General features: G+C 40.3%; 1 protein-coding gene across 1 annotated transcript in view; it reads right to left on the minus strand.

Moving 5' to 3' along the window:
- LOC117360362 (vomeronasal type-2 receptor 26-like) overlaps positions 1 to 20,007 on the minus strand; it is a 48,409-nt gene that overhangs the window by 18,446 nt on the left and 9,956 nt on the right. The window contains exons 2-4 of the mRNA XM_033944060.1: positions 19,773 to 19,938; positions 10,480 to 10,777; positions 2,199 to 3,029 (exon numbers count right to left, since the gene is read on the minus strand). Coding sequence (XP_033799951.1) covers positions 2,199 to 3,029; positions 10,480 to 10,777; positions 19,773 to 19,938 — 1,295 coding nt within the window. The remainder of the gene's footprint in view (positions 1 to 2,198; positions 3,030 to 10,479; positions 10,778 to 19,772; positions 19,939 to 20,007) is intronic.

Genomic DNA, 20,007 nt, shown 5'->3' on the forward strand with positions numbered 1-20,007 from the left:
CTCATTTGTGAACCGCATCGAACCGAAAGATATTCTGATATATAAATACTTTTTTTATGTTGTTATCTTAAGGCTAACACAATACCAATGAATCACACAATCCATAAGGATTACTACTTGCTGAAGAACAATTAAAATCAGTCATATAAATCTTGGAGTTCAGTCAAAGGGATTGACAATTTGACTTATGAATTGGAATAGGTGTTAAATTATCAATAAATTTTAATGTCTTCCAGGTATCTACTAAAATTCCATTGTCCTTATATAACCTAGGAATTTTGAGACTCAAAATATGACATAATCTCAGAGGGCCGATGATAGCTCACATTAAAGTTATACGCCGAGATGTGTTCTAATGGCAGTACAACTGTGAGCGCTTCAGTTCCATAATAATATTCTTTTATTATTAAAGTTATCAGAAACTTTTTGAATGAGATGTAAAGAACTGTGGCTCGAGCAGCAGCCTATATATATTGTGGTAATTGAGTGCGGTGCACAAGATATTTTTGAAGGAGTTATAATCTCAGAGGAGACATGAGTTGCCATTCCAGCCATAACCAATCAGGCAGATGAGCTCCGGGAGGATCCAGTACATACCTTGATGCAAGATGGGGGGGAGGGGGATAATTTTTGTCTTTATTGTTTTCTTATAAATAAAGATAATTGTTGGGTTTTTTTGGGGGGGTGGGATATTTGATTTGAATTAGTTTCTGATAGAATGTTAAGTGATCTTAAAGTGTAAAATGTTTTTATCTTATATTGCACTTATTGAAAGTTTTAAAATAAATAAAAAATATATATTAAAAAAAACATCAGTCATATAAAGTGGGGCTTCTCCTTATAATATTTTAAAACATATTAATACACAATTTGAACTGGACTCCAGCTTCTACCAGGTGTCAGTGCAATTCCGGTAATACAGGAGTAATATGTTCAAATCTAGGCAAAGAATAGACCAACTTTGCTGCTGTATTCTGAACTAATTGAAGCCTTGGTACAGCCAGAGAAAACAATACTCTACAATAGTTGACACAGGACATAATCAATATATGCACCAAGAGTCCAAAAGCCAATAAGTCAACAAAACTTTCTAATTGCTCTAAGGGGTCATTTGACTAAACTGCAGTGAGGACTGGATTCTATAAATGGCACCAGCTACAGCTGTATATAAAATGGCTGCCAATCGTGTGTCAAGTACACAACGGCACTGTTTCTAGAAACGTGGCTTTGTGAAAGGTAGGCGTTGGAAATGTAAGCCAGGGTTTTCAAGGCCTACATTTCTTATGCCTTCCTTTCACATGAATTGCAGCTACAGAGGGGCGCTGTATGAGCCTAATGCCATATCCAGTGTTAGCCATGCCTACAGTGGCATTAGGCATTGTAATGTGTCTCTGTAGATGGACACCTACATTTCTTTTAGTCGGTTTTTAATTGGTTTTAAATGATAAGGTCAATTACCGCACTGTTTATCACCAATTAAAACAATTATTTTAGGCGGAGGTGGGATGGCTACCGCCGCCTAACTTACAGCGCTGTTCCTAGAATCAGGACCTATGTGTTTACCACACATTAAAAAGGCTTGCCGCAGGATGGACAATGGGGTCCAATTTGTTTGTGCTCACTGCGTACTAAAAAAAAAGTTTTTATTTTGTGGGAAGGTAACGTGTTTGCTTGTGGAGAATGGGTGTGACAGTGCTAATCATTTAACACATGAGGCATTGCTGAACGCTAATTGATTAGTGTGGGGTTAGCATAGACATCCTTACTACCTACAAAACAGGTGGTTTTAGGGCTCAAGTGTTTTTTTAATGGCCGTGCGCTAATGGCAAAATGAGTGTGTGGCCATTAATTTGGAAGATAGGAAAATCAGCCATTTTCTGTCCACAGCAAAAGTGACCTTAGTGCCCGGGAAGACCCACACAAGGGGTGCGCTAAGGTCACTATTTCCGAAGCTTTAGTAAAAGGGTCCATAAGGAGGAACCATCACAAGAAAAATGCCCCTTAGTGAGGTTTGGTCCTTTATTTCCTGTTTTGTTATTTCTATTTTCATATTTTCAAGTTTGTATGCTTAAATGTAATTTTGAAATTTTAATAAAAATAAAGTCAAACAAAACAACTGTGACATCAAGAAAAGTTTATATGTGATGGGTAGTGGAAGAAATAGTAGCTCTGTTAATCAGTAATTTAAAATCATTTACCTGCCATGGTTGAAAATCTTTTGTTGGAGGTGTTCTATCTACAAGCTGACCAATTTGGATTTTATGAGAATACATCTCATGCAAAGCATAAGCAAACGCATACACAGCAGTGTAAACATTATAGGTGTATCGAAAATTGTAGACATCAAGTATTTTCAGACTAAGACTTTCAAATGTTTCATTCCCTATGCAATTTGTGAATAGTAATTTAATGGGAAAAGTCCCATTAGCATTTGGTAAGACACAATGAAAATGAATCTCCCAGAGAGATTTAAGTAACTCATCATTTGGATTCTTGGAAGGTTTTATACTATAGATAAAATCTTTCAAACCAGGAATTTCGCCTCTGTGGACAGAAAATGCTAAAGTGCCATTAAATGGAATAAAAATTGATGATATCCAATAATGCATATCTGGAGCATCCGCCAAGGTGACTGAGGTAATCCAAACCTTATTTACTGAAAAAGAGATATCAAATAAAATTAGTTCAAAGGCAGATGAACTGCTGTAGATAATCACCACTTTTGCTGATGAATTCTCAACAGTTTTTAAAATGCTGTTAAACTTGTCCTCATAGTATCCACTTATGCTAGGAAATATTTCTAAAAATTCAATGCAGATGCCATTGCTGATTATCTTTTTCTTCAGTTCTTCACTACCTCTTACACTGGTGTCATCATCTGATACAATAATTCCAACCCAATTCCAACCAAAATGTTTCAGTAATTGAACAACACCAGCGTTTTGAGAAAGCTCATTTGGAATGGTCCGGTAGAAAGCTGGAAATTGAATCCTGTCATTGAAGTTTGGATCTGTTGAGCCATAGCTGATCTGAAGAAACAGAAACATAAAAAGGTTAAATTCTACTTTTATACAATTTTCCATGCTTTTTCTTTTTAAAAAATGGCAGTTCCATAAGCAATACCTGGGGAGGATATGGGGCTCATAATAATTTAAAAAAATGTTCAAAATGTGGCCTAAATCGGTACTTGAACGATCAAAAAACCAGATCGTCCAAGTACCGATAATCAAAGCTGGTTTTAGACGTATCTAAAACCAGCTTAGGCCTTTACCCAGCCTCTAAACACCTAGAGCTAAAGAGGCATTTTTAGAGGAAGGGAAAGGGCAGGAGGTGGGCCGACCTAGACTTAGTCGTACACCAATAGTCATTCAGCAAGTATAACCAAAAGTTTAACAAGGTTACCCAGTTGGGACTTATACATTTTGACTTAGACCAAGTCAAAACAGTTATAAGTTCTGAATAGGGGCCACTGAGCTGATCGCGGCTGCCGCGATCAGCTCAGCAGCCTGGCAACCTGCCCCCCCCCACAAACACACATACAACGATCATGGCAGGAGAGATGCCTAATCTCTCCTGCCATGATCGCGATCCCCCCAAACTGCTGCGAACCACGGCAGGAGAGATGCCCAATCTCTCCTGCTGGCATCCCAACCCTCCCAACAATACCAGCAGGAGGGATCCCAAGCCCTCCTGCTGAAGCACAATCCCCCAAACCCCTTGACAATACCGGCAGGAGGGAGCCCAAGCCCTCCTACTGAGGCACAGGCCCCTGAACCCCTCGACAAACCGGCAGGAGGGAGCCCAAGCCCTCTTGCTGGAAGGCAACCCACCTCAAATATGGGCAGGAGGGATCCCAGGCCCTCCTGCCCATGGCGCAACCCTCCATGACCCCCCTGATCGACCCCCAAACCTCCGATTGCCCACAAACTCCCCCTAACCCCAATACCCTCTGACCCCCCAACCCCGACACCCTCCTCAACTTACTTTAAGGTTGGCCGGCCGGATAGGTCCCAACCCCGACCGGCTGGCAGGCCCTCCATCCTCCGAATGGTGGGCCTAGGGCCTGATTGGGCCAGGCGCCTAAGGCCCCACCCATAGGAGAGGAAATAGCCCAGTTGCCTTGGGCCCCTCCTGTGGGCAGGACCTTGGGCACATGGGCTGGGTTGGTCCCATGTGCCTAAGGCCCCACCCACAGGAGGAGCATAAGGCAACTGGGATAATTATGGTTGGCCCAGGCGCCTAAGGCCTGTCCTATGGGCAGGGTCTTAGGCACCTGTCCTAATCAGGCCCTAGGCCTGCCATTCAGAGGATGGCATGCCTGCTGGCCTTGCTGGGCTTGGGATTCGTCCATCTGTCCAAGTAAGTTGGGGGGGGTTGTCGGTGGTTGAGGGTGTTGGGGTTGTCAGGATTAGGGGGGCCATTCCGGGGTTCAGGGATGATTGGGTGTTCGGGGGGGGGGTGTCGATCGGGAAGGGTCATGGGTAGTGCGCTGTGGGCAGGAAGCCTGGGATCCCTCCTGCCCGTATTTGAGGGGGGGTGGGGTCACCTTCCAGCAGAAAGGCTTGGGATCCCTCCTGCCGGTATTGTCGAGAGGTTTGGGGGCTTACGCCTCGGCAGGAGGGCTTGGGCTCCCTCCTGCTGGTATTGTTGGGAGGGTTGGAGTGCTGGCAGGAGAGGTTGGGCATCTCTCCCGCGGTTTGCAGCAGTTAGGGGGGAGATCGCGATCGCGGAAGGAGAGATTAGGCATCTCTTCTGCCGCAATTGTTGCGGGGGGGGGGGGGGTGGATTCTGTAACCGGTGTTGTTTTTCACAGACACCGGTTACAGAATCCAGCTTTTAGGCGAAAGACTGGCCCCTCTTTCGCCTAAAAGGTCTTGTTATGGGTGTTTGGGACTTGGGCAATTTTTAGGTTGTTTTAAGGTTAGATGTAGTGGTGGTCTGGGTGATTAAACTGCTGAAAGTAGAGGTAGGCCATTCTGAAAAAAAAAACTCATTTTGGACATTTTTTTTGAGAATGGACATTTTCCCTGCTGCTAATTTCAGCGTTTAATGGCTTAGGCCAAAAGGGAAAAGAAGCTCCGCTAGTAGCGCATTGTATGGAATATAAACACTCATTTGACCAACTTAAATGTATGGTTATTGATAAAGTTATGGCATCTGTAAGGGGAGGGGATAGAGGGAAAAAGTTGTTACAAACTGAACAGAGGTGGATTGACCGCTTACATAGCTTACAACCTCAGGGTCTGAATGTGGCTATTAATTGGCAGGTCTTTTTTTGATCTGGTTACAACTTTATAAGGCTTGGTTCAGTTTAGGAAATATGTAATTTATTTAGTAAATCTTTTACCATGAGGCTGTGCTTAATGCATTTTCTTTCGGTAGTGTCTAAATTCAGGATTGCTAATTAATGTAATACGCGGATACGTGGGGGTGTGTGTGTGTGGGGGTGTCGGTTTGACTGATGCCGGTTAGTTGCTATCCGGAAGTGACGTCAGACGCTCTTCAATAGTTTAAAGCCACGCAATATGGCTTTGAGTTGTTCCTTGACTCATTAAGCTGTTTGGGTCTTTGTAAGGAGCAGACTCTTCATTACATCAGCTAATATATCTTTGCAGCTCCGGTGGTGTTAACAGGTACGCCGGGTGAATTACTTTTTCTTTTCTTGCTGCCCGTATTGGCAAGGTCTATATCCAGTTCAGGTTTAGAGCCGTGTAACTAGTTATGGTATGTAGGTTACAAAAAATCCTTAACAGGAAGGTTTTGGAAATATTTAGAGTTATAAGATTCTAGAATACTGAAAAGTTTACCCATTAGTAGTGTCTTGGAGCCCTGTTTAGCACAAGTATTTAGTGCTTTATAGTTTGACTGAGTACGCTAGTATCTTTTTAAAATATAAGTTTTTATGCTTTATTCGTAGTGCTGCCTTTGGCGCTTATCCTGATGAAGCTCTTGTTTAATGAATAGGAGCGAAACGGAGATCTTCCGTCGTTGAGAAGAAAATTGAAATAAAGTATTTTCAGCCAAAGAATATGAAAGCTAAGTAATTTCAATTAAAATGGAAGAGTAATGCATTAGAATTTTAGTTGTGCTAAATAAAGAATAAAAGCATAAAAAAATAATATATAAAAATAACTATAAAAATAACTATAAAATAATGTTATAGAGAGCATACGGGACCGATGATAGCTCACCAAATAAGTCACCAGCTTTGAAAAAAAACATCGGGCTTCTGACTGTGAGCACTTGAGACCCCTGGTTTCTCTCTGAATTACTTATTTAAGTGGTTATAGACTTGTGTGATAGCCTAGTCTTAAAGATTTTAGTGAGATTCACAAAAATTTTGGAAAGTTAGGCCTAAAGGGGACATAGACTTTTTTTTTTATTATGTCTCTGCATGTGTTTAAATTATACCAGTTTTATAAGAAAGCTGGTTTCTTCCTTTTCAAAATTACTCTACAAAAGTGCATGCACACACTTATGCCTAATGTTTGGAACACAAAGATTTACTAACTTACTTTTCATACATATCCATGTATTTTATAAAACATGCGTGTCCCATTAAGAACATAAGAACATGAGAGTAGCCTTACTGGGTCAGACCAATGGGCCATCAATGGTCTAGACCACAAGTACAAAGCTAAGTACAAATGAACATAGTCATAATTATTAAATGAGATATTTATTTAAATATTTAAAAAATTTAAAATATATTTAAAAATCAATCTATCTTTATTTAAAATACCACTGTTGATCCGATGAAGATTTAACACATAAAGCTTGGAGTAATGAGACTATTTGAACTCTGAGTGGTATTGCTGAGGATCCTAAAAATTGATGAAGGGTGTTACTCATAGGGTTTATAAAGTATATTTTCCCTACTGCTATTTACTAATACTGAATACCCTAATACCATGATAAGAATAGTGCTTGAAGCCGATATATAAAACTGTAGGCACGATTCTACTATGCATATCTAGCAGTTGATTGTCAACCGCACACCTACACGCCTACAATGTAGGCGCACTATAGAGAATCAGGCTTTTAGTCCTCATGTCCTCAAAAGATAGATGTCAGGAGTTTCATCTGCATCCAAGCATGTTTAGGACTTAGTGACCAGCTGCTATTGATCAACATGAGATTATGGCAGTCTACTCGATCAAAGTGAGACTACTGAAACAGAAACCTTTATTAATTAGACAGATAACTCTAGAAGAAGTCTTTAAAAAAACTGCCACTGTTCCTGCATTATCATCAGATAGCCAAATACAGACAGAAGATGATACATGTTAGATGTTTTTGGCTAAGAAAGACTATGTGTGACTAAAGACTATGGGGCTCATAATCAAAACTGTAATACATCTAAAAACCCGTCTAAGTCGGCACTTGGCAGATCTAAAAGACAGGTCCTCCAAGTGCCGATAATCAAAATGGCTTTTTAGACATATATCCAGGGACTTTTTAGGCCTCTGAATCCCGCTGTGTGCCCAAAGCTGAAAGGGGCGATTTTGGAGGAGTGGTTACATATGTAGCCCTGGCAGGGCATTTTTCAGGAGTGATAACACATACATTTGTGGTCATTGAGTATTATCTGTAATAAGCAATTAGGTTTGAATCACTAATTTTGGACCCTTCACTCAATTTTGTTTAGAACCACACTCTTTTATTTCACATGAGTCACTTCTGTATCCATTTCACATTGATTTAGCTCTCTGGTATGTGGTTCACTTTTTAATCAGCACAACTCTATACCCCTCTTGTTTTTCTTCATTACTTTTCTTCACTAATTACTCGCATCATTTACTTAGGACCCCTGATGAAGGCATATTCCTGCCGAAACACAGACTGGGTCAGGTCTGGACAACATATTCACCTGACTACAAATTAGCCTGATTACAACTGGTTTTACTGCAAGTAATAGGGTTCGGACAAAATGTTTGCTTGATTTCAATTGGTTTTCATTACCAGCACACTGGTTCTTTGTGTACCATCTTTATCTGGATCCAATTGTCATTTGGAATTATATATATTATCAAATTGTGGAACATGTTATGTCTTTATGCTTTATTCTTAATTATGCGCCATTAATATGTGACCATTAGAAAAATGTATTGAATGAGCATATAAGTCCATATTCTGTAAACAGTGCCTAATTTGGTAGGTGCCTAACAAAATGGCACCTACCACATGTCAACCAAAGTTAGGCACCATTTGCAAAATCGTGCCTAACAATGCCTAAATTGACTTAGGCATCAGTAGGTATCATAATATTAGGCACCGGTATATTAAGTCATGATTTTCCTGGCCTAATATACTGGTGCCTAACACAGACGTCTACTGGCACCTAACTCAATCCACACCCAAACCCCACCCCTAACCACATCTACTTTTCATGTAGGTGCCGTAGGCACCTTGGTGTAGAGCCCTGCTGTGAGGTGGTAGGCACCTACTGGCTAATTTTTTTAATTGGTTTTTTATTGGGTTTTTAATGGCACTTTCAATTATCAGTGCCAATTAACCAGTCTAAGTCTTTTACTTATTATCTCTTTAGATAGAGTGCATCATTCAGATGCTGTTAATCTGCTTTGTTCCATTTTGTACTCATGGTTTATACTGTACACGTTTGTTTTCTTGTTTTTGCAAACTTCAATATTGAACTTAACAAACCCCAAAACAGTCTAAGTTAGTCGCCTAATTCTGTAGGCAACCCAATCTAGGCGCCTACCAGTAGCTGCCTTTTATAGAATCAGGGCCTTATTGCCACCCATTTTGTAAGTGGTAAGGGCTCATGCACTGTATTTGCACTAACCAATTAATGCTTGGCAATATAGCTGCACTAACTGATTAGCACAGGAATGCCCATTCTCTGCCCCGGCACACCTTCTGAAAATGTTTTAGTAATTAGCAGTTAATGCAGGATACCTGAGCATAATACCACTTTAAGGTGTGTTAGGTACTGAGCAGGGATTGTCTCTTAAATGTTTTAATGTACAGCGCAGTATATGTATAGCAGTGCTATAGAAACAATAAGTAGTAGTAGCAGCAGCAAGCATTAGCAACTAATGCAGCCTAGTAAAACGGCCCCTAAGTTATAACAAACTAAAAATAGAAATAGAGAAAAATTAAAATAAAGCCCAGGAATCTACACTTTACATACATTGCAATACCAAAAAGACAGTGAAGCATTTCCTCGTATACTGTGAAAAATATAAAGGGCCCCTTTTACAAAGCCGCAGTAGCGATTCTCCCATGGCAAATGCACCAAAATCCTTAGGCATTGAATAGGCTTTGGCGCATTTGCCGCTGGGGAATCTCTACTGTAGCTTTTTTTAAAAAAATTCTTTATTCATTTTCAAACGTACAATAAGTGCATCAATATAATATAACAAATAGATCATAAATATATCACTTAATAGTCATCAAGAGTACACATAAAATACTACTAACCCCCACCCTCCCCAACCCTTCCTATTATATAATCAAATACAATGTACAATATACATTAATAAAATAATAAAATTATCACCACTCTCCCCTCGTAATTGAACCTGTAAAATCAAGGGGAAAGAATCATTTAATCATTGCAATATTTTGTTAATGGCTCCCACATATCTTGAAATTTTCTAAAATACCCTCGCTGTATTGCAATATATCTTTCCATTTTATATATATGACATAGGGAATTCCACCCAAAATTATAGTTTAGTCTACTCCAGTTTTTTGTAGCTTTATAAAAGAAGCCCAAAGACAGAAGACACACAAACAAAAAAAACAAAAATTAAAATGATTTGTTATTATGTGGTTAGCTTGTGCTAATTTGGCAGTTACCACAGAATGGGGACAATGAAAATTTGTTTTAGCTATAATGGAAGCTGTCACTTCATCTCGGCTAGCAGACATACTACCTTTTATTATCTACATTTTATCTATTAACATTTTTTACTTCAAGAATCACAGCAATAAGGCCTATAATCTTATTTATTTACGGTATTTAGAAAATTTCTACTCCGTTTAACATTAAACAGTTTACATAATTTACATACATAATTTTATAAAAACATGATAAAACAGACACACAATCATCAGAAATCATATCTACAAACTAATACCATATCTACAAACTAATACCATAGCTTATATAGTTGATATTAATTCCTTTATAAAGATTCAGACTCTTGAGGCAGGCCATTGGCTGAAACATGTAAGTGTCGAGACTTAATCCTAATAAAGAAATTGAGCATCACAGGTCACCTTTTCTGTATTTCCAATGAAAATTCAGACCATTCCCTATCTCCCATTGGAAAACTTACACCCCATTTTACAAAACCATAGGAATTCTATGAGTGTCGGAACTGTTATCGCTGTGGCTGGCACTAAAAACCGCACTACAGTTTTGTAAAAGTAGGGGAGGGAATGTTAAGCTTGGAGAGTTTTAGCATTTTCCAAAATTATAGTTTAAAGAATTTGAATAATGTTCCCTACCTGTGGGTACCAATAAATCATTGTAAGTCTGGCTACTGTTGCAGATATGTCAGACGCTTTTTCTCCAAGGAAACCAATCAGTGTGCCTTTTCTTTTGCAGGAGTAATTTGGAATAGGTTCTTCCTCTTGTCGTCCAGATAAAATGCTCATAGCACCATGCAAAGCTCTATATGCGTTACTGGTTGAATCATAAATATGGAAGCCCAGGGTAATGTTAGGCAAAAGGTTAGGGTTATTGTTGATCTCCTCAATGGCAAAAATAAAAGCCAAATAGTCTTTATAAGTTTGAAGAGATGTCCTATGAGAAAATGAACATTTATTCAGCTTATTTGCTGAATATTGTGATTTTCTGTTACAATTTTAAAAGATAAGGGTGGATAAAAGGGATTTGTGTATACAGCCCTTTGCCATTCTATAACAAGATAAGATAGATGGGATCGTCAAGAAATGCATGTGAGCATACTACACAGTGCCCGCACGGATAGTGTTCAATATTGGCTGGTACTGCTTGTACAGGTCGATAGTGAGATCTCATGACTTGGGAGGTTTTTGGAGGTCCAGTGTGTGTTCTTCCCTACTCGCGTCTAGCCTTTCCGATCAAAAGAGTCATCAAGAGACACTGCCATATATTGCAGGTCCATGAAAGCTTCAAGGAGTGTCCCCGTTTTGCGTTCTCTAGGGGCAGGAATCTTTGTGACCAAGTCATCAGATCTCACTATCGATCTGCACAAGCCGCACCAGTCAATATTGGACACTGTCTATGTGGGCACTGTGTAGTGTGCCCGCATGCACTTCTTGATGATCCCATCATGCATCCCCATTTACAACACACACATTCTCTTAAAACATCTACCAGTTGTAGTACATCAGGGGTTATGTACTTGATACAGTGCCCGTGTGGGTTATTGGCCATACCATCAGAGCTGTTAAGACAAGGATAATGGAGCATCTCGGCAAAATCCGCCGGGGAGATGCGGCGGCCCCTTTGACACTGCATTGGCAGGAAAATCAACATGCCCTCAGCGATCTGCAATTTACTGTGCTAGAAGACTCAACACTAACATGTGTAGGGAACTTTGCAGAATATCTTTAGAGAAGGGAACAACACTGGATCTTCCACTGGCAAACTGTGACACCTTTGGGTCTCAATAAAGAAGTTGAATAGTGGATGTTCCTGCACCGTTCTTGACAGCTAGTCATCAGCCAGTTTAAAGTTCCCGCGTTCGGGTTTGACGTCACTTCTGGTGCAGGAGTGTTTTATTCTCTGTTAGCGTCTTCCATCAGTCGCCTTTAAACCTGAGAAGCGACAAGTGGCTGTGTGCGACAGGTACCATCTAGAGTCCCATAATTGTTTTGCATGACTTTTGCATTGTATTTTTGTTTTTACTCCATATAAAGCAGATTGTAACGTCTTCATTTTTGTTTCAGAATTACATCTGAGCGCTGCAGTATGGGTTCTTTGATACAGCCTTGGCGAAACACGTCAGAACCTAAAACATGTTTCTGAACCACCTATAGTTCACCTCTCAGACAAGTTTTCTTTTTTGATTTGCATTGTTATAAAAAATATAAAAATATTCATCACATACTTACGTGCTATGATTAGAGAACATCACTTCAGATGCTCCACCAAGCAGGTTTGTCCCGCAGTCTGACAAACTTTTTCTCTGAGCACTAAAGTTTATATATGTGTATTTAAATGTGTTTTACACTCTTGTGTTACTTCAATTAGTGTCGCTTCCTTTTTTGTTTTTGTGCTGTTGCTAGAACTGTGGAAGTGAGTTTACATTTAAGAGATTTTTTTCTCTTCCCGATTGTTTTTGGATTCCCCACACTCTGAGTTGGACATCCTTTCTAAAATAACCCTTCACATGTTTTGCTATTGACAATGGAAGCAAAAATTTTTCTGGTGTGAAGAAGACGCTGTGTTTACAATTGCATAAGACTGAGAGAATTATGTTGAATTATGAGTTGAAATTGTGAAATAAAGAGATGAGCTAAGCAGGTGGAACTGCACTATAGACCAAAATTGACAAAGTTCAAGAATAAATATTTTAAAAAATCAACCATTATTGGGGAATTTTCAAAATGTTCACATAAGGTTTTTTTTGCTGAGAAGTTTTAGCTTGGGAATAATTCAGACTGATAATTGCTCTATAAGAAATTGAATCTTGGACTTACTAGCTTACCCCTCCCCTCTTTACAAAAGCATGGAAGAAGGTTTTTAGCACTGGCCAGTGGCTGAATGCTCTGCACTGCTCCAACAGTCATAGAGTTCCTATGAGCATCAGATCAACACAGAGCATTCAGCACACAGCCAGTGCTAAACACCTCTTCCATGCTTTTGTAAAAAGGGGGGGGGGAGGTTAATGATGTGAAATTATAACAAAGTGCCCACAATCATGAAGTTGAAAGTGGAGTAGGATGTGTTCACCATCCATTCCCCTGTGTAACAACACTTCTATTATGGTTATCTTTCTGATTGTACTGTTAACAATTTTTTTTTTCTTTATTTTCCACACAACAGTTTGAAAATTCAATAGAAATAACAAACAAACACAAAAGAAATTAAAAAAGAAACCCAGGTATGCCACTGAAACTTTCCTGCTAAGTATAACATGCATATTGTTGTCCCTGAAAACGTTCTTAGGTTTAGATTGATTACATTTGCATATGACGCTAAACTGTTCAACTGCAAGCGGACTGTGAAAAACTGCAGGAAGACCTTAGGAAATTGGAAGACTGGGCGTTCAAATGTCAGATGAGATTTAGGGCCTGTTTTACAAAGCCACGCTAGCAGCTGCCATGTGGCAACAGCCCCAAAGCCTTTTAAATCTCTATGGGCTTCGGGGCCGTTACCCCACGGCTTTGTAAAGCAGGCCCTTAATGTGGACAAATGCAAAGTGATGCACATTGGGAAGAATAATCCAAATCATAGTTACCGGATGCTATGGTCCACCTTGGGGATCAACGCTCAAGAAAAAGATCTGAGTGTTATCCTGGACAATACGCTGAAACATTTTGTCCAATGTGCGGCAGCAGCCAAGAAAGCAAACAAGATGCTAGGAATTATTAGAAAAGGGATGGTAAACCTGACTAAAGCCCTCTTCTATCCAACTGCGCTAGCAGTTTTTAGCGCAGACAGACACGCTGAAAATCCTGAGCTGCTCCCGATGCTCATAGGAACTCTATAAGTGTTGGGAGCAGCTCAGGCCATTCAGCACGGCTCACCGTGCTGCAAACTGCTAGCACAATTTGATAGAAGAATCCGTATGAATGGTAAAATGCCTCTGTATCGCTCAATGGTGCAAACTCACCTTGAGTATTCAGTTCTGGTCTCCTTATCTCAAAAAAGGTTCAAAGAAGAGTGACCAAGATGATAAAGGGGATGGAACTCCTCTCATATGAGGAAAGACTCTTCAGCTTGGAAAAGAGATGGCTGGGGGGGAGGTATGATTGAAGTCTACAAAATTCTGAGTGGTGTGGAATGAATAGAAGTGGGTCAATTTTTTACTCCATCAAAAATTACAAAGACTAGAGAATAGTTAAGTTCTGGAATGCGTTGCCAGAGGATATGGTAAGAGCGGTTAATATAGCTGGTTTAAAAAAAGGTTTGGACAAGTTCCTGGAGGAAACATTCATAAACTGCTATTGAGACAGACATGGAAGAAGACACTGCTTGCCCTCGATCAGTGGCATTGAATACTGCTAATATTTGGGTTTTTGCCAGGTACTTGTGACTTGAATTGGCCTCTGTGAAGACGGGATACTGGGCTAGATGGACCATTGGTCTGATCCAGTAAGGCTATTCTTATGTTCTTATTCCTGTCCATTGTAATAATGTTGGAGGTACTTCACATAATATTCTGGGAAACAATAGTATGCTAGCAAGTGTGCTGTAGTAACTATGTTAAAGAGTTATCCACAGCTGTATGAGTTTCTGCAGTCTTATTATTTTAAAATCAGCAGCTTTGGTATCAGGATGATGAGCTATGGCAGTATACTGCAGATAAAGGAGGGGTGTCCAACCTTTTGGCTTCCCTGGGCCGCATTGGCCGATAAAAATGTTTCTGGGGCCGCAAGATGGTAAATTCCCGGGGGCAGCAGAGGAAAACACTACATTGCCCTCGACTGGGGCCGCACAAAATTAGAGGCAGATCTAGATATTGTTGCTATCACAGAGACATGGTTCAGTGAATCACATGGATGGGATGCAAACATACCGGGATATAATCTTTTTAGGAAGGACAGAGATGGTCATAAAGGTGGAGGAGTAGCTCTCTATGTAATGATCAATATCCAAGCGACCGAAATGCAAGGGACCTGGGGAGAGGAAGAAGCGATATGGATTGCTCTAAAAAGAGAAGATGGAACTTCTATCTACGTGGGTGTAGTCTACAGACCTCCGACTCAATCGCAGCAAATTGATAAGGATCTGATTGTGGATATCCAAAAGTTTGGAAGGAAAGAGGAGGTTCTGCTGTTGGGAGATTTCAACCTGCCGGATGCGGATTGGAATGATCCATCTGCGGAATCGGAAAGAAGTAGGGAGATTGTGGATGCCTTTCAAGAGGCTCTGCTCAGACAAATGGTGACGGAACCCACAAGGGAAAAAGCGATATTGGATCTGGTCCTCACAAATGGAGAGAGTATCTCTAATGTTCGAGTGGGTGCTTACCTGGGTAGTAGCGATCATCAAACGGTTTGGTTTGATATAACGGCTAAAGTGGAGAGCGGCCACACGATACTTAAAGTCCTAGATTTCAAACGTACGGACTTTAATGCAATGGGAAAGTACCTGAAGAAAGAGCTGTTAGGATGGGAGGACATAAGAGAAGTGGAAAGACAGTGGTCTAAGCTGAAAGGAGCGATAAAAATGGCTACGGACCTTTATGTGAAGAAAATCAATAAAAACAAGAGAAAAAAGAAGCCGATGTGGTTCTCCAACCTAGTGGCTGAGAAAATAAAGGCGAAAGAATTGGCGTTCATGAAATATAAAAAAACCCAAGAAGAGGAGAGCAGAAAGGACTACAGGGTGAAACTGAAAGAAGCCAAGAGAGAGATACGTTTGGCGAAGGCACAGGCGGAAGAACAAATGGCTAAACATGTAAAAAAGGGAGATAAAAATTTTTTCAGATATATTAGTGAAAGGAGGAAGATAAAAAATGGAATTGCTAGGCTAAAAGATGCTGGGAACAAATATGTGGAGAGTGATGAGGAGAAAGCAAATGTGCTAAACAAATACTTCTGTTCTGTGTTTACAGAAGAAAATCCTGGAGAAGGACCGAGATTGTCTGGCAAAGTTACACGAGAAAATGGAGTAGATTCTGCGCCGTTCACGGAGGAGGGTGTTTATGAGCAACTTGAAAAACTGAAGGTGGACAAAGCGATGGGACCAGACGGGATCCATCCCAGGATACTAAGGGAGCTCAGAGAGGTTCTGGCGAGTCCTATTAAAGACTTGTTCAACAAATCTCTGGAGACAGGAGTGATTCCTGAGGATTGGAGGAGAGCGGATGTGGTCCCTATTCATAAAAGTGGTCACAGGGATGAAGCAGGAAACTACAGGCCGGTGAGCCTCACTTCAGTTGTTGGAAAAATAATGGAAGTGTTGCTGAAAGAAAGGATAGTGTACTTCCTTGAATCTAATGGGTTACAGGATCCGAGGCAACATGGCTTTACAAAAGGTAAATCGTGCCAAACGAACCTGATTGAATTTTTTGATTGGGTGACCAGAGAGCTGGATCGAGGACATATGCTAGATGTAATTTACTTGGATTTCAGCAAAGCCTTTGATACAGTTCCTCATAGGAGGCTGTTGAACAAACTTGAAGGGCTGAAGTTAGGACCCAAAGTGGTGAACTGGGTCAGAAACTGGCTGTCGGACAGACGCCAGAGGGTGGTGGTTAATGGAAGTCGCTCGAAGGAAGGAAAGGTGACTAGTGGAGTCCCTCAGGGTTCGGTGCTGGGGCCAATCCTGTTCAATATGTATGTGAGTGACATTGCTGAAGGGTTAGAAGGAAAAGTGTGCCTTTTTGCAGATGATACCAAGATTTGTAACAGAGTAGACACTGAAGAGGGAGTGGAAAATATGAAAAAGGATCTGCAAAAGTTAGAGGAATGGTCTAATGCCTGGCAACTAAATTCAATGCAAAGAAATGCAGAGTAATGCATTTGGGGATTAATAATAGGAAGGAACCGTATATGCTGGGAGGAGAGAAGCTGATATGCACGGACAGGGAGAGGGACCTTGGGGTGATAGTGTCCGAAGATCTAAAGGCGAAAAAACAATGTGACAAGGCAGTGGCTGCTGCCAGAAGGATGCTGGGCTGTATAAAGAGAGGTGTAGTCAGTAGAAGGAAGAAGGTGTTGATGCCCCTGTACAGGTCATTGGTGAGGCCCCACTTGGAGTATTGTGTTCAGTTTTGGAGACCGTATCTGGCGAAAGACGTAAGAAGACTTGAGGCGGTCCAGAGGAGGGTGACGAAAATGATAGGAGGCTTGCGCCAGAAGACGTATGAGGAGAGACTGGAAGCCCTGAATATGTATACCCTAGAGGAAAGGAGAGGGTACTGGATGCCTGGAATGCGCTCCCGAGAGAGGTGGTGGAGAGTAAAACTGTGACTGAGTTCAAAGAAGCGTAGGATGAACACAGAAGATTTAGAATCAGAAAATAATATTAAATATTGAACTAGGCCAGTTACTGGGCAGACTTGCACGGTCTGTGTCTGTGTATGGCCGTTTGGTGGAGGATGGGCAGGGGAGGGCTTCAATGGCTGGGAGGGTGTAGATGGGCTGGAGTAAGTCTTAACAGAGATTTTGGCAGTTGGAACCCAAGCACAGTACCGGGTAAAGCTTTGGATTCTTGCCCAGAAATAGCTAAGAAGAAAAAAAGAAAAAAAAAAAAAAATTTAAATTGAATCAGGTTGGGCAGACTGGATGGACCATTCGGGTCTTTATCTGCCGTCATCTACTATGTTACTATGTAAAATACTTCAAGGGACCGCATGTGGCCCTCAGGCCCCAGGTTGGACACCCCTGAATAAAGTTTGCGTATCTCCTGAATAAAACAGGGAGCATGGAAGAATTTTTTTTATCTTACTGAGTCACAAAAAGCCTGGCTAAAGGGAGCTGAATGTAGTATACAGATTGTAGAATACAGAAGTTCTAGAGCAGGCTTATCCAACCTTTTTCTATCAGGGGCCACAATTTATATTTGTAACATTCAGAGGACCAAACCATGAACTATCATATTTTGCCACATGTTTTGTGCATTGTTCTCCCCAGCCTTTACCATTTCTCTCAAGTACCCCTTCTCAGCCTTCACAACTCTGTTTCTTTCTGCCATGTACTCCTCGAAGCATTCACCCATTCTCTCTTATTCTCTCTCAGGTAACCCCCCCCTTCCAAGCCTTCACCCAGTCTCTCTTTCATATAACCCCCAAGTCTTTACCCATCTCTCCTTCTCTGTCTCTCTATCATGTACCCCTCTTTTCCTATATTCACCCAGTCTTTTTCCCCTTACCTGTCTTCAAATATAGAAGAAACTGCAGGATTTATGCTTCCCTGCAACGTCTCAACTCTCTGTAAGCTTGAGCCATCTGGTACCAGAAAATCAGGTTGGTCTCATGGTTTCAAGAATTGACAAGCTTCCAAAGGCCAGAAAAAAGCATTTGGTGGGTCGTAGGCTAGACAAACCTGTCCTATAATGTCCAAAAAGCTTACTATTTACCTATACTGTGTCAGTAATATACAACAATGCAGAGGTTCCTCTCATACCATAGATCACAGTAGATTTAAGACATAAATATATTAAAGTGAAGATTTCTACCACTGCAGGAGAACTACAACACTAGAGAGCCTTCTATTTCTTGTGCTTGTACACCAAAGTGAAGCAAAAAATGAACGATGTCTTTTGTACCCTTTACAACTGGATTGTGGAATTCTGAGACTATTTCCTCAAAAATGCCCCTGTTTTCCAATTCTTTTTTGACACTTTATTTCGACAGAGTTTTACATGGTTAAACGAAAGACGGCAACATACTGGAAAGAAAAGAAAAAGTAAAGGGACTGTAGAAAGTATTGCTCTTGATAATTATATTCATTGATGCGACCTGTTTATTTAGTGCCAGTCCTATCCATTTCATTTTAGGTTTGCTCCTCACTTACGCTAGCTCCTTATACAGATACAGTAATGCTTGGTTGTTTTGGGGCTATATAGCCCCATATTTATTTTGCCATCTACTGGTCTGTAGAAAATCAGACTCTACATTTTTTTCTCCCATAGAAAATAAATAATAATATTCACAAGTCAAGGGATAGCAGTAATACTATCATATATCAGAATATATGCAAAGTTAAGCCATAAATAAAATTCTTTTTAATTTTAAATATTTTTTATAGAAATTTTTAAACAAGTGGAACATAACATATAGAACAAACATGGTGGTTGCCAGTGTTCAAGAACATAAATGGACAAATAAGGTTTTCAAATAGTAAACATGTAATAAGAATTGTGTAACACATGGCAACTCCAACCGAGTTGGAAGAAAATCCTGGATAGGGAGGAGAGAATAGTACCTTGCTCAGTAAATAAGTACATATGGGGGACAGTTCAAGAGGGGTGTTTTGCATTGTAATGTAAGTAGCAGGGAGATCTCAAATCAGAATATAATAGTGTGTGGCATAATTTCAAAGAAAATTGTGGTGGAAATACAATTCTGACGATTTCTGTTGCTGAGTAAAGAGCTGTGTATTGAGACTGGTGAATAAACTGGAGTATATCGGCTAAACTGGAGTATACCGATATGCATTGTCTCCAATGCACTCTGAATATTTTTCTTTGGGCCCTTCCAAATACTGATTTTAATGTTACAAAACATATCGAGTAGTAGTCTAATATTTCTTTCAACAGTAGACATTTTGGAATATTTGACATTTGGCTGTAATTCACTTAAGTAAGGCTTAAATCTGCAATGTTGACTTGATCCTTAGATACTAAGAAACTATACAGCATCTATTAACAATCCTATATGCAATAACATGAGATTGGTAAAAAATGACATGTTATTACTCAAGGTATAATGGAAATTTTCAGTAATCTATGACTCAGATATTCAAAACATATTTCTTGTAGGCAAACCTCTTGCTCGTGCTAGTGTTTTCAAGTTTATTAAAGATTTGTTTGACCGCTTAATCCAATTTTGATGAACAAGCTGTCATTATGCAGTTATCGGTACTGAAATAATGTTGCTTACAGTATTAACACCAAAGCGGGCACATGGAATACTTACATGCCTTGATAGATGGGATTAGGCTTCTTAGTGAATTTGGATTTAGCAATCCCACTACTCTGGCGCAGCTGTAACACACTGCCCAGGATCAAATCCCCTTCACGGAAGTAACTGGAGTGATGACCACTGCTTAAGAAACATGCAGGGTCTGAAATCCCATCGTTTCCTACAGACAAAGGCAATGTCACTAAAAACAAAGTGAAGTACGTCTGCATTGGAATCAGAGCAACTTCAA

Source organism: Geotrypetes seraphini, chromosome 5 (genome assembly GCF_902459505.1).
Source record: "Geotrypetes seraphini chromosome 5, aGeoSer1.1, whole genome shotgun sequence".
NCBI lineage: Eukaryota > Metazoa > Chordata > Amphibia > Gymnophiona > Dermophiidae > Geotrypetes > Geotrypetes seraphini.